The sequence below is a fragment of the Sander vitreus genome, chromosome 5 (assembly GCF_031162955.1).
Source record: "Sander vitreus isolate 19-12246 chromosome 5, sanVit1, whole genome shotgun sequence".
In the NCBI taxonomy this organism is placed as follows: domain Eukaryota; kingdom Metazoa; phylum Chordata; class Actinopteri; order Perciformes; family Percidae; genus Sander; species Sander vitreus.
The window spans coordinates 35,459,750-35,472,965 of NC_135859.1; the positions used below are offsets into that span (position 1 = coordinate 35,459,750).

Below are 13,216 nucleotides of genomic sequence, written 5' to 3' on the forward strand. Positions count from 1 at the left end.
TGCTGCCGCCTGCTCTCGTCCACTTTACAGGCGAGGCGCAGGTCATCGCGAACAAGCCTAATGACTGTTGGAGCTTACCTCAGTTTTCCAGTTGAACTCCCTCCAAAAACAAATGTTGCCACTTCCTGCAAATGGCTGTATTATCCTATCATTACTAGTGAAACAGTTGTACATTTTATTTCCAAATTTCCTTGTGTAGTATTCTATTATTATTTCATATATATTGTTTCCTATTATTTAATATTTAATGTTTACTCTGTATGTGTGCTGTGTGTCTGATATTTTGCTGCTGCAACACCGTTATTTCCCATTTTTTTGGGATCAATAAAAAATCTATCTATCTATCTATCTATCTGTATGGATTTGTAGTCTTTTTTGGGGGGCAAGAAAATACAGACTAACTGGGTGGAAAAGGACTGTGGGGACATATAATATATTATATAACTACAGAAAACGAATGAATGAAGTTTCACCAGATTTACTTATTTGACTAAAGGAGGTGTGCCCTGATCTATCAAAGTAACAAAGAATAAGTTGAGTTTTTTTTTTTTATCATTTTATGGATTATATTTATTGAGGAACTTGATTACACTGCATTGGGGACATGCTGAATTGAACGCATATACCACAGAAAAAGGTGCTTTAAAGAGACGTATAAAAAATAAAAGTAATTTATTTATGTTAAAACAATAGAAAACACCTTACCAAATAAGAAAATTAATTTGTTATAAATATTTGTCTAATTTTAGACAATAATAAGAGTAAGGAAATTATTGGGACATGGAAATTTGATCCAAAACAGGAATCACCCATTAGCTAAAGCAGGGGTGTCGAACTCAACTTCACTAAGGGCCACACTGGAAAATGAGAATCACATTAAGGGCCAGACATGTTTGACATGCTTTTTTTCAACCGAAAAGTTGAATAATACCTTTGACTGTATTATTCGTGTCTCATATAGCTTTCTCACTAACAGTTTGGTCGACATAAAGCCCTAAAAAGTCAGCAAAAAAGTTCCTTAGCCATCATAGGGTTTAGCAAATCAAAGATTCCATTTTTTTACAACCTGTTTAACAGCCTGAATATGTAAACTCTCTGGTTCTATGGCAATTTCTGAGTCTCAAAGTCGGCAAATCTGCAGTCGACTGCAGTCCGTGAAACAGTTTCCTGTCTTTTTGGTTTGGCTCACAACTAGGCGAGCCAAAATCTATTGTGAACGTAAACTGATATGCGGGCCAGATCAAAATATGCGAGGGGCCGAATTTGGCCCGTGGGCCTTGAGTTTGACACATGTGAGCTAAAGTAATAGAGAAACTGTAAAAATATCTCAGTAGAAATAGTTAGCTAAAGGTTGAAATAGTTAACTAACGGCTCAAATAGTTAGCTAACGGCTCAAATAGTTAGCTAAAGGTTCAAATAGTTAGCTAACGGCTCAAATAGTTAGCTAAAGGTTCAAATAGTTAGCTAAAGGCTCAAATAGTTAGCTAAAGGTTCAAATAGTTAGCTAAAGGTTCAAATAGTTAGCAAACGGCTCAAATAGTTAGCTAACGGCTCAAATAGTTAGCTAACGGATCAAATAGTTAGCTAAAGGCTCAAATAGTTAGCTAACGGTTCAAATAGTTAGCTAAAGGCTCAAATAGTTAGCTAAAGGCTCAAATAGTTAGCTAACGGATCAAATAGTTAGCTAACGGATCAAATAGTTAGCTAACGGATCAAATAGTTAGCTAAAGGTTCAAATAGTTAGCTAACGGATCAAATAGTTAGCTAAAAGTAATGAATACAAACATTCAGCTTCACTCCAAGTAGTACTAACCTAGAAGGTCTGTAGTAGTAGGATTGCTGACGAAACCAACCTTAAATAAAACAATTAACAATATCCACTTTTATATACTACTATACTATATTTATACTTTTAATATAAAATTATAACATGCATTGTGAATTGATGAAGGGGTACGTCAATTAATCTGACAAAGCATTGTCATGTTATGCGCAAATGAGGCATTATTTAATGCTAACTTTTGGTAAAATTAGGAGAAATCTAAAGGTGCAAATAGATGTGTCGTTTCCCACTAGTCTAAAAGAAGACATGTTACGGCAGCAAAATAGCCTCAAAACTCAAAATTTAAAGCGATGTTTTTGCCTGTAGTATCTCCCTTTAATTGTCTTGGCTTCCTAATCCACCAGGAAGCCACATTTTCTAGTACTCTGGATTTAATATGACGCAGCTTTTCCTGCATGCTTGTCAGATATTGTGCATCAGTCTACAACTTCCCCTGTCACATCTATCTCTTGGGATATACTGTAGGCACCTTTGTAATTCACTGATGATACTCAGGGCACACACACTAGTCTAATAGAATATTTACTGTCAGTATACCATTGTTTGATTTCCTGTTTGTTGCTGTGCTTAAGGTTTCTGGAGGCTTCTAGAGAACAAAACAAATTGCCAAAGGAAACACAAATTCCACCTTTAACGTCATATTTATTGTTATTTAGTTACTCAATAAAACATATACAGATATATACAATATGCAGGAAAACAGACGACTGCACTTTACATATTATTAAAAAAAGAAAACAAAAAAAACAAAAGAAATCAGTTCGTAAATTGCCGTCACAGTCCTCCATCTATTGTTTCAGAAATTCAAAGTCAACAGAAGCTTTATTTAAAGATTACAAGATTGCCTAACACACAGCAAATTTTCTCTTATTATACATGTGCAATACCAATAGTCTTTTTTTTTTTTTTCAATTCCCTTATTAAACAATCCCTTGACCTCCATTCTTCAGTTCCCATTGGCTGAGTTGTATGCAAGCGGTTGAGCTCATAAGGTCGATAGTAGAGGCGAGGAAAAAGAAGAGAACGAAGGGAAGTTATTGTTGCCAAAATAAAGAATAGAGAAATGCAACAAATCGTGAATCTTAATGAGCAGCAAATGATAAAGGTTTACATTTTCTTTGACAAGGAGGGAAAAGTTGTGTTCACAAAAACAAAAAAAGAGTTGAGTTACATTCATGCAAAATCATCCCTCTTCCTATCTTCCTCTAGTTCTGCCACTTCTATTGAAACAGTTTCTGTGTATAAAAGTCCAGTGGTTCCCAAACCTTTTCACGTGAAGGACCCCTAAACGGACACAAATTAGTCCACGGACCCCCATTTTATTTGTTTGTTGTTGCTTTTAGATTTATTTTTTGCACATCTATAACGTGAGACAGGTGCGTCGGAAGGGGCACGCGTAGGTCAAAAGTTGCAAAGAAAACTCACGTACACTGTCTAACTTGCACACAAAAAATGTGTAAGCTTGCAACGTTTCGGTATCATTTCATGTGGAAGTTGGTGATTGGTGCAGTCCAACCGTCACCTCCTACAAACGATGGCTTCTCAGTATGTAACACCATTTGCCCGATGGTGGTCTAGTACCGAAACGTTGCAAGCTCTTCAATTTATTTTTGCATATTAGACAGTGTGCTGGTGGTTTTTCTTTGCAAGGTGTTTTATTACAGAAAGTGTATGAAACCCATGAGCACAAAAGTCATACATTCTGTCATTGCCATGACTTATCGATGGAATAATAATTAGAGAAGACCCCACTTTGGGAACCACTGTATTAGGAGATTGTAAGTTTCCGGGGGAGATTTTGGGCAGAAAACAGTACATATGCTTTTATTGGAGGGATAATGTAGACATTAGAGCTATAACCAGAACTGATTCAACGCTGGTATACAATCAAAGCCAATGACAACTGAATATCTGTTCTACGTCTTCTGCTTCTTCTGGTTTTTGTATTCTCCTCCTTTGACATTTCTTTCTTTTTCTTCAACAAAGAAAATAAAAGAAGAAAAAAAAAAATATTGAGTTGAGGTTTTCCCAGATGTTGGGCATTGTTGAGTAGAGCCCGCAGAGCGCTGTACTGTATTGTCCTAAAGTGTGACTGCGTGTATCAGAAAAAACATGGTATTCGCGTGTGTGTGTGTGTGTGTGTGTGTGTGTGTGTGTGTGTGTGTCTGTGTGTGTGTCTGTGTGTGTGTCTGTGTGTCTCTATGTGTTTGTTTTTATGAGTGTAAATGTCTTTCTGTCCCTGAACAGGCAGGAGCTGCTCGCAGTTGCCTCATCAACACTTTATCGCCATCATCGTCCTCTTTCTTCTCAATGTTATTTCGTTATTTGTCTCTGAAGCTTTTCTTCGTCTTAATGTCCTAATCTTCTTGTTTTCTTCTTCCTGCTGGGCCGGCTTTCTGTTCAAGTCAGTGCCGCCACAAATGTCCCAAACCGGTTGGAGATGTCAGAGTGGAGCGAGCGCCAGGACGAGACGGGCCCCCCTCGGCCCTTACTGTCCCCCAGCTCGTCTGTGCAGTGGACGGACAGGCACTGCAGGTGGTTCCCTCCGCTGCTCCCTCCCCCTCCCCCTCCGGCCCCTGTTCCGGATCCTGGGGCCCCGGTTCCAGCTTTACTCTGGGACAGCTCAGATTCTGCAGACAAACACAGAGAGGAGAAGGTTAATTAAGACTGTACCAAAAAAAAAAATATGAAAAAAAAGTAATTGGCATTATGTGATACAGACGAACCATTTAAAAACACACACTTCTTAATTAAACCAGCGTCATTTTCACTTCCCACTCTAAATCTGCACTGTGAAATTAATTCAACACTACCCCCATCGCCATCGATACCACCCCGAAAAAAGAAGATGTGAGCAAAGCTTCCTCTGCTCACACTCGATTGATCTGTTGATTGTTTTTTTTGATTAATGGATCAGTTGTTTGGTCTCTAAAATGTCAGAAAATGTGGATCAGCGTTTACCAAAAAGCCCAAGATGACGTCCTCAAATGTCTCGTTTAGTCCCCAACTCAAACATATTCAGTTTACTGTCAAGTGAAAAAACAGACACGTGAAAAAACGCGCACGCACACACACACACACACACACACACACACACACACACACACACACATTTGCTCCCAGTCAGGCGTGCAAATATGCAACGGTCCTATGTGACCTGCGGTCAGAGGGTCAAAGGGCATGGAGAGAGGTGGCCTCTAACCCCGCTTGACCCAGTTTAATGGTATAATGACCACGCCACGGTGTTGACCCTGTGTCACCAAGTGAGGAGCCTTGTATTAAATGGCTGCAGCGAGCTGGTAAAATCCATACGCAGGTTGATTATAAGTCATGTAAAAAAAAAAAATAATAATAATAATAAGCTGTGCCACGGAGTTAATGCTGACGCCTGCGATGCATGCTTCACATATAGAGGGAAATCGCTTTGTGCTGTGTAACCAAAAAATGAGTCAAGGGGGAAGATTGACGAGGACAGGAAGTGCTCGGCTAAACTGAACACCAAGGCGCAGCGTCACACTCTGTCTGAGAGACAGGCTGACATGAAGAAGAAAAGTTCTGAAGAAGAGTAGTGCTGCAAGTAACGATTATTTTCATCGTCGATTAATCTGTCGATTACTTTCTGGATGAATGGATGAGTTGTTTGGTCTCTAAAATGTCAGAAAAAGGTGAAAAATGTGGATCAGCGTTTCCCAAAAAGCCCAAGATGACGTCCTCAGATGTCTCGTTTTGTCCACAACTCAAAGATGTTCAGTTTACTGTCCCAGAGGAGAGAAGAAACTAAAACATATTCACATCTAACAAGATGGAATCAGAGAAGTTTTGGTTTGTTTTCATGAAAAGTGACTCAAACCGACTAATCAGTTAATGTTTGCAGCTCTAAAGTAGACACCAAAGTACAACCGGGGAAAGAGAATACGTGCTGTGTTTCGTAACACCAGTGTTGCATCGTGTGCTTTGGCTTTTGCCTCCAAGTAAGCCCAAAGCACAGAGAAAGAGAGTGTGAAGATGTGAGGGATCCTGCGCTAAAATCAGTCTGCTTGTTCACGCATCTCCTCGCCGCACATCAATTGACGGCTGCCTTGCCCCATGTGGACGGTGAGCGGATTGGTGTGCTGCACAAAGACACGGAGCTTTAAGATACAGGGTGTCTAAGGCCACATCTACACTGCTACCTTTTCATTTTTAAGCAGCGTTTTGAGACTAAAACGATCTCCGTTCACACAATAGTTTTAGCTCCAGTAGCAGAACTAATCGCCGTCCATATTAACACGTCTGACATCACATATCACATGACCGTTCACACACACTGGGCATGTGTGTGTGCCGATGTAAACAGGAAGCAGATTGTCTGACGTTGCTCTGCGGTTGAAAATTAATGAATGTATACGTTGAAAATCCAGAAACTACTTTGGAGAAAGAACAACAACGGTGAAAAGTGAGAGCAGGGAGTTATTATCTTGGAGCGAGGACTTGGTGGAACTGTTACTGACAGGTCTGGAAGCTACCTAACAGATAAGACTGACTGACGTGCGTCGTCATTTCCAAATGTCTCCGTTTGTGTCCGTCCAGACTACGAAGCAACCCCGGAGTTTTCTAAACCAAAACGGCAGCAGTGTTTCCAAATGTCTCCGTTTTAGGGGCTCGGAAACGCAGCAGTAGTGCGGACGCGAGGCGTAAACGTAGCAGAAGATATATGTTTTAAAACCAGAACGTAGTGGTGTAGAGCATGTGTGGCAGAGTCCCCTGTATCTGTCTTCGCTGCTAAATTTCGCTAACGCAGCATTTCAGACACGCTCAAAGACACACGTTAGACTTATCACGCCACGCAGCAACTGTAAATTGAATTAAATTGATCCTGACAGATGGAACAGGCTTCAGGATTCTCTAAAATTAGAACAACTAGTTTCCATTGGGACGCTCAAGAGGATGCTTGAAAATGTGTCATGCCTTTGTTTTTAATAGCCCTATTATTAACTTCAACAGGGAGTCTAACTTGTTTCTGTTTTTGTTGTATTTATATTGTAATTTTGGGTATAGTATTGATCAGAAGTGTACTGTAATTTCTCAAAGGTTGTATTTATTTCCGTTTATCTGTGCTGCAATCAGGGCGTCATTGGAAAAGAGAGCTTGCTCTCAATGGCCCTCCCTGAATAAATACAGGTTATAATAATAATAATAGTAATTTAGCCTGAGTGTGGAGACAGGCAGAAATCAGAGGTACATGTGTCAGAGAAGAAAGAGGCTGTGATGGCCGACGCAGTCTGGGCAGATCACAACACTTCAGTCAGTCTGCTGCTCACCTGAGAGAGACCAGAGAAGCGCAGAGCACTACATCTCCCACAACCCTCTTTAACGCATCGTTTTTTGGTTTTTTTTGTGCTTTTCCGCCTTTATTTGACAGGACAGCTGGGTGAGAAAAGGGGGAGAGAGAGAGAGAGAGAGAGAGAGAGAGGGAAGACTTGCAGGAAATCGTCACAGGTCGGATTCAAACACTGGACCTCTGCGTCGAGGCATAAACCTCTCAGTATATGTGCGTCTGATCTACCCACTGAGCCAACCCGGCCACCATCGCCAACTATTTTGACAATCGGTTATCGCTAAAGTAATCTTTCATGCAGAAATAACAATATTAGCATCTCAAATAGGCAGTTAAGAGGAGGTTTGTTTTTCAAATCATGTTAAACTGAATATCTTTGGGTTTTGGAGTGACAAAACAAGACATTTGAAGACGTCACCTTGGACTTTTGAGAAACTGGGATGGACATTTTTCACCATTTTCTGACATTTTATAGACCAAATAATGAATCCATTAATCGAGAAAATAATCGATCGTTAGTCGCAGCCCCAGACAGCAGTGACACAGTCAGGGAGGAGAAGGCCAGGCCAGGCCAGGCCAGGCCAGGCCAGGCCAGGCAGCTAGGACAACCAAGAGAGGCAGACATGCAGGCAGGGAGGCAGACTTGCCCTCCAGCTTGTCTGGGCCGCGACCACTGGAATGGAAAGTGTGTGTGTGTGTGTGTGTGGGGGGGGGGGTTAAAGGTCAGGCAGCCAAGCCTCCCGTTGTTCCCCGTTTGGTTTATCTCTCTGACTCTCTGCACATTTTAGGGCTGCGACTAACGATTATTGTCCCGATTAATCCATTAGTTGTTTGGTCAATAAAATGTCACAAAACGGTGAACAATGTGGATCAGTGTTTCCCAAAAAGCCCAAGATGACGTCCTCAGATGTCTCGTTTTGTCCACAACTCAAAGATATTCAGTTTACTGTCACAGAGGAGAGAAGAAACTAGAACAATATTCACATCTAACAAGATGGAATCAGAGAAGTTTGAATGACTACAAACCGATTAACAAAATATTGGGCGATTAATTTAATAGTTGACAACTAATCAATTAATCTGTGCAGCTCTAGCTAAATTTCTCTCTCTCTTTGTCTCCATGTCCCTCCCAAGGAGAGACATGGTGTAAATAGGGGCTGACAGTGAAGGGGGGGGAGGGAGAAATGGAGATTTAGAGCAGTGTTGGTGGTGGCAGTGACAAGATCTAACATTTGCCAGAGGGTCCCGTCATACACCTCGGCATGGCGGATCCCCCACCCCCTGCCAGCATCCAACCCTCCACCCCTCACACTCGCTCTCCCCAGCGTGGTGCCCTGCAGCAGCCGCCAGCAGCTCATGCTAGCTGGGCACAGCAGGGTCCGCAGCGGCCTGAATAGGCAGCCAAGCGTTCACCCGGCTCGCTGCTGACACACAGCAAACTGACACACACAGCCAAAAACACACACACACACACACACACACACACACACACATCTTTTAACCAGGGGGGCTACGGAACCAGATAAAACATCTTCTTATCTGAAAATATAACAACTTAAGGTTCTTCTCACTGTCTCAGAAGTGACGGGACAAATGAAAACTTTCATGCAAAGATGGACACGTGACGCGCGCGCCTGCACACGTGTGGACGTGCACACAGAAACACACACACAATTACAGTGAGACACATCAATCAGTTTCACTGCGAGGAGAAGAGTGAAAAATATGCTGAAAAACAAATGCACAGATCACATTACAAACATGATAACTCTCTTTTCACACACACACACACACACACATCATTTATATAATGCCAGGTAGAGCTGCAAAGATGAAGCAATAGGTCAACTATTAAATTAATTGCCCAACTAACTATTCATCGACAATGAAAATAATGGTTAGCTGCTGCCCTAATGCCAGGACTCATGTTCAGGTATGAGCTCATATAAAACCAGGTTTTCTTTTTATACATCTAAAAAAAATACTCAAACAAATGCTGTTCAAAGAAAAAAGCTGTTCATTTTTCTACCATCTCTCTTAAAGTTAAAGACCTGCAGTCCTTCAGAATATGCCGATTGTTATTTGTTACAATACACTTACACTGGCTAAAATTAGCCAAACTCTTGCCCGCCACAGGATTTAAACATCACCCAGTATTACAGGAAAGCCAAAGGGGGTTTTTATGGAAAAATCAAGACACTACCTTTAAATTGTAAGCCGTATCCATGGCAGCGCATTCCTTCAAAAAGGGGGGAAACGGCAGTGTGAAATTCTACATCACACAAATCCCAAATCACCATGACATTTTACAAGGGAATCTTTTTTTCATATATATATATATAAAATACAATCTATCTTGTTATGGCTGTTCATTGACTAACGTAGGATTCATATCCACGGTAATATCTCAATAATAGCCTATTCATCTGAGGGGAACAAGTGCTTAGCATCAACAAGCGAGGGGGGGGGGAATACCTAATAAAAAGAGAACTGGAGCAGCGCGCCCAGCTGCGCTGAGCCGCAAATACACCTAAATATCCTTAACCACATTACAGCCAGAGAAGATTAGCACTGGGATGTGTCGAGTAAAGACTGAATTTAATGTGATATCACTGTATCTCTCGCCTCGAGTGCTGTACTTTGTTATTTACTGCCTGATGATGATGCTCTCACGGGCGCGCGCACACACACACACACACGCACAAAGACGCACACGGCCACACATACACACACAGCAGTGGGGTCTTGGAGGCGTCACACACACACACACACACACACACACAGGCGCACACGGCCACACATACACACACAGCAGTGGGGTCTTGGAGGCGTCTCACACACTCACAGCAGTGGGGTCTTGGAGGCATCTCTCAGACACACACACACACACGAACGCACACATGCACACACACACAGCAGTGGGGTCTTGGAGGCATCTCTCTCACACACACACACACACACACACACACACACACACACACACACGGCTGCTTGGAGACCGTGGTGTCTGGTGATTTAATAAGAAGTGTTACAGCGTGCAATTCTTTTTTCAATTAATTCTGAAAAGCAACAGCACCGTTCGCAAAGATCAACTGATTACTTGTCAACTGTTAAATGAATCAAATATTAAATTAATGGTCAACTATTTTGATAATCGGTTAACCGGTTTGAGTCATTTCTCATGAAAAAAAATACCAGACTTCTCTGATGTCAGCGTGTTAAATGTGAATATGTTCTAGTTTCTTCTCTCCTCTGGGACAGGAAACTGAAGATCTTTGAGTTGGGGACAAAACGAGACATTTGAGGACGTCATCTCGGGATTTTTTGGGAACCGCTGATCCACATTTTTTTTTTTTACCAATTTCTGACATTTTATAGACCAAACTATCTATTAATTGAGAAAATAATCGACTGTGAAAAATAAACGTTGGTTGCGGTTGGAGATAATGACGGTAGCCTTTGAAGCCGACACAGATATAGTGACTATTTGTAAAAAGAAAAAGAAGTAGGGCAGAGAAGAAGCTGTCTGAAATGTTATTTCTTTAACAGAAGACTAAAAGCTCCTTTTCGTTCCCTCAGAGCCGTCACGTTGATTTCCCAGCCCCCCAGAATCCCTTGCGGCGGGCCTCTGCCCTTTCTATCTCTATAAGCTCTATACTTCCATGACGCCTCTTCACCTTTCGACCCCCCCAGTGCTCTCGAGGGCGCGACCCCGTCCTCTCTGAACACAAACCGGCCCAATCAGAACGCTCCGCTCGCTGACAAAAACACCCAAAGGCCTCGGCTCCTGTGACAGCGTGCGTGACATCAGGTCAGATTCCTTTAGCATAACAACTAGCACTATGGAGCCTCTCTTTGTCAGCACAAAACAATCCACAGAGAAAAAAAAAAAAGTCAGATTTAAGGTGTGGGGGGGCATGAAAAAGTCGGATTTTGTCTGTCTCATCCCTGTCGCAGACAAATGGACACTTTCATGCAAAGATGGACACGTGACACACAACATCTGGGCGTCTAAGAAGATGCAACAGGTTGAGAAAAGCTCATATGTTTCTTTTTTTTTGGGGGGGGGGCATTTTAGGCCTTTATTATATTGGACAGCTGAAGATGTGAAAGGAGAGAGAGAGAGAGAGAGGAGGGGGGAATGACACGCAGCAAAGGGCCGCAGGTTGGCGTTGAACCTGCTCCTGCTGTACCAAGGACTGAGCCTTTGTACATGGGGCGCACGCTCTACCAGGTGAGCTACCCAGGCGCCCCAAAAGCTCCACTGCCAACATTTGGGTCAATTCTAACTTGTTTTGCCTAATTTAATGTATTAGTTATTTATGTATTTGTATTCACATATGTTTAACTGAGAGTGAATGTACATATATTTCACATTTCTTATTGTATTCTACTCTATTTATTTCTATGTCATTTATTTTGATTTAGTCTTTATTTCTATTTATTTATTTTTATTCTACTTATTCTTTATCATGTATCTAATTTGTCAGGGAGTGTTCGGTTATGTTTTAAAAAATTGAGGCAAAAAAATGTTCCAAAAAAAAAAAAAAAGAGAGGAAGGAGTGAGGACATGCAGGTCTCTGCCGAATAGTTAAGCCTCCCAAGTCAGTAATTGTTAAGAAATTCTTGGTGATGTGTGTGGAGGCTAACAGAGGTATTGTCCCAGGTATCCCCTGCCCCGGGGCTGGGGGTGGGGCTGGGGGGTTGCGGGGAGGGGGGCTCCCTGCAACCCCCACCCAAAAGCAGAGGAGGATAACTGAAGAGAGCGGGTGGGGGGAGGAGGGGATAGAGCATATTTCTCGCACAGGGGTTATCTGGGTTTGGATTTCCTCTCTCGCAACATAAAGGGAAAAATACCCAGGCAGGCATCGCCTCCAGCATTCGTCACACACACACACACACACACACACACACACACACACACACACACACACACACACACACACACACACACACACACACACACACACACACACTCACACTATTTACAGAGATGAGTGGAGCTTTGGATGTCACACACAGACACACAGGAAACGCAGACACAAATCAGAACATGGGAAGTGATTTAGTGCCTCCTTCATAACTCACAGCCGTGTCCCGGACCTGTCCAGCATGTCGGCCGAGTCGTTGACATATTGATCTACTTCACTGTCTCCATTTTGTTTCAGCACAGAGCTGCAAGACTCTGATTTCTCTGTTTGCACCTTTTTTGGACGAAAGTTCAACCACACACGTGAAAACGGTCGCGTGTTTGAGTTTTGGAAGCAGCTGCGCGACAAAAGCTTTGGTTTTTAAATACAAATAATAGCAGAGCTGCAAAGATGGATCGATTTGTCAACTATTAAATTAATCGGCAGCTATTTTGACAGCCGATAAATTGGTTTGAGTCATTTTTTTATGAAATAAAAATCTATCTTCTCTGATTCCAGCTTGTTAAACGTGAATATGTTCTAGTTTCTTCTCTCCTCTGGGACAGGAAACTGAAGATCTTTGAGTTGTGGACTAAACGAGACATTTGAGGACGTCGTCTTGGAGCTTTTTTGGGAAACACTGATCCACATTTTTCACCTTTTTCTGACATTTTAGAGACCAAAAAACTATTCCGTTTATTTGAGCAAATTAATCGACAGTGAAAATAATAAAGTAAGGGTCATTTTTACATTCTGTTCCAGGAATTGCAAAAAGTTTAAACGTATCATTTAAATCCGTGCAATCAATTAGATAAAATTGAATAAAATTAAAAAAAAATGTGTGTTGTAGTTACATTATTCTGGGAGGAGGGGGGAACATATTTTAAATAGATACATAGTTCAATATGATCTTAATACTCTGCATACAGACTGAGAATGAACAATAGTCGTAGCGCATGAAACTGATGGGAAAAATGTTTTCAAATGAAATTATTTTCTCTTCCATAACTGCAAATGGCAGCTATTTCTCAGGCACTCGCCTCGTGAGCGAAACTACAGATGTTTTATCTCTCTCTCTGACTTTCTCTTTCGCTCCATCAGTCTCTGCCTCTGTCACGCAGCAGAAACAGCTCCAGTGTCATAACC

General features: G+C 41.7%; 1 protein-coding gene across 1 annotated transcript in view; it reads right to left on the reverse strand.

The window, feature by feature from the left end:
• Positions 1 to 2,465: 2,465 nt before the first annotated feature.
• Positions 2,466 to 13,216, reverse strand: part of mn1b (meningioma 1b) — a 24,561-nt gene continuing 13,810 nt past the window's right edge. Inside the window, exon 2 of the mRNA XM_078251653.1 lies at positions 2,466 to 4,473. Within this exon, the coding sequence (XP_078107779.1) occupies positions 4,244 to 4,473 (230 nt within the window). The 3' untranslated portion in view covers positions 2,466 to 4,243. The remainder of the gene's footprint in view (positions 4,474 to 13,216) is intronic.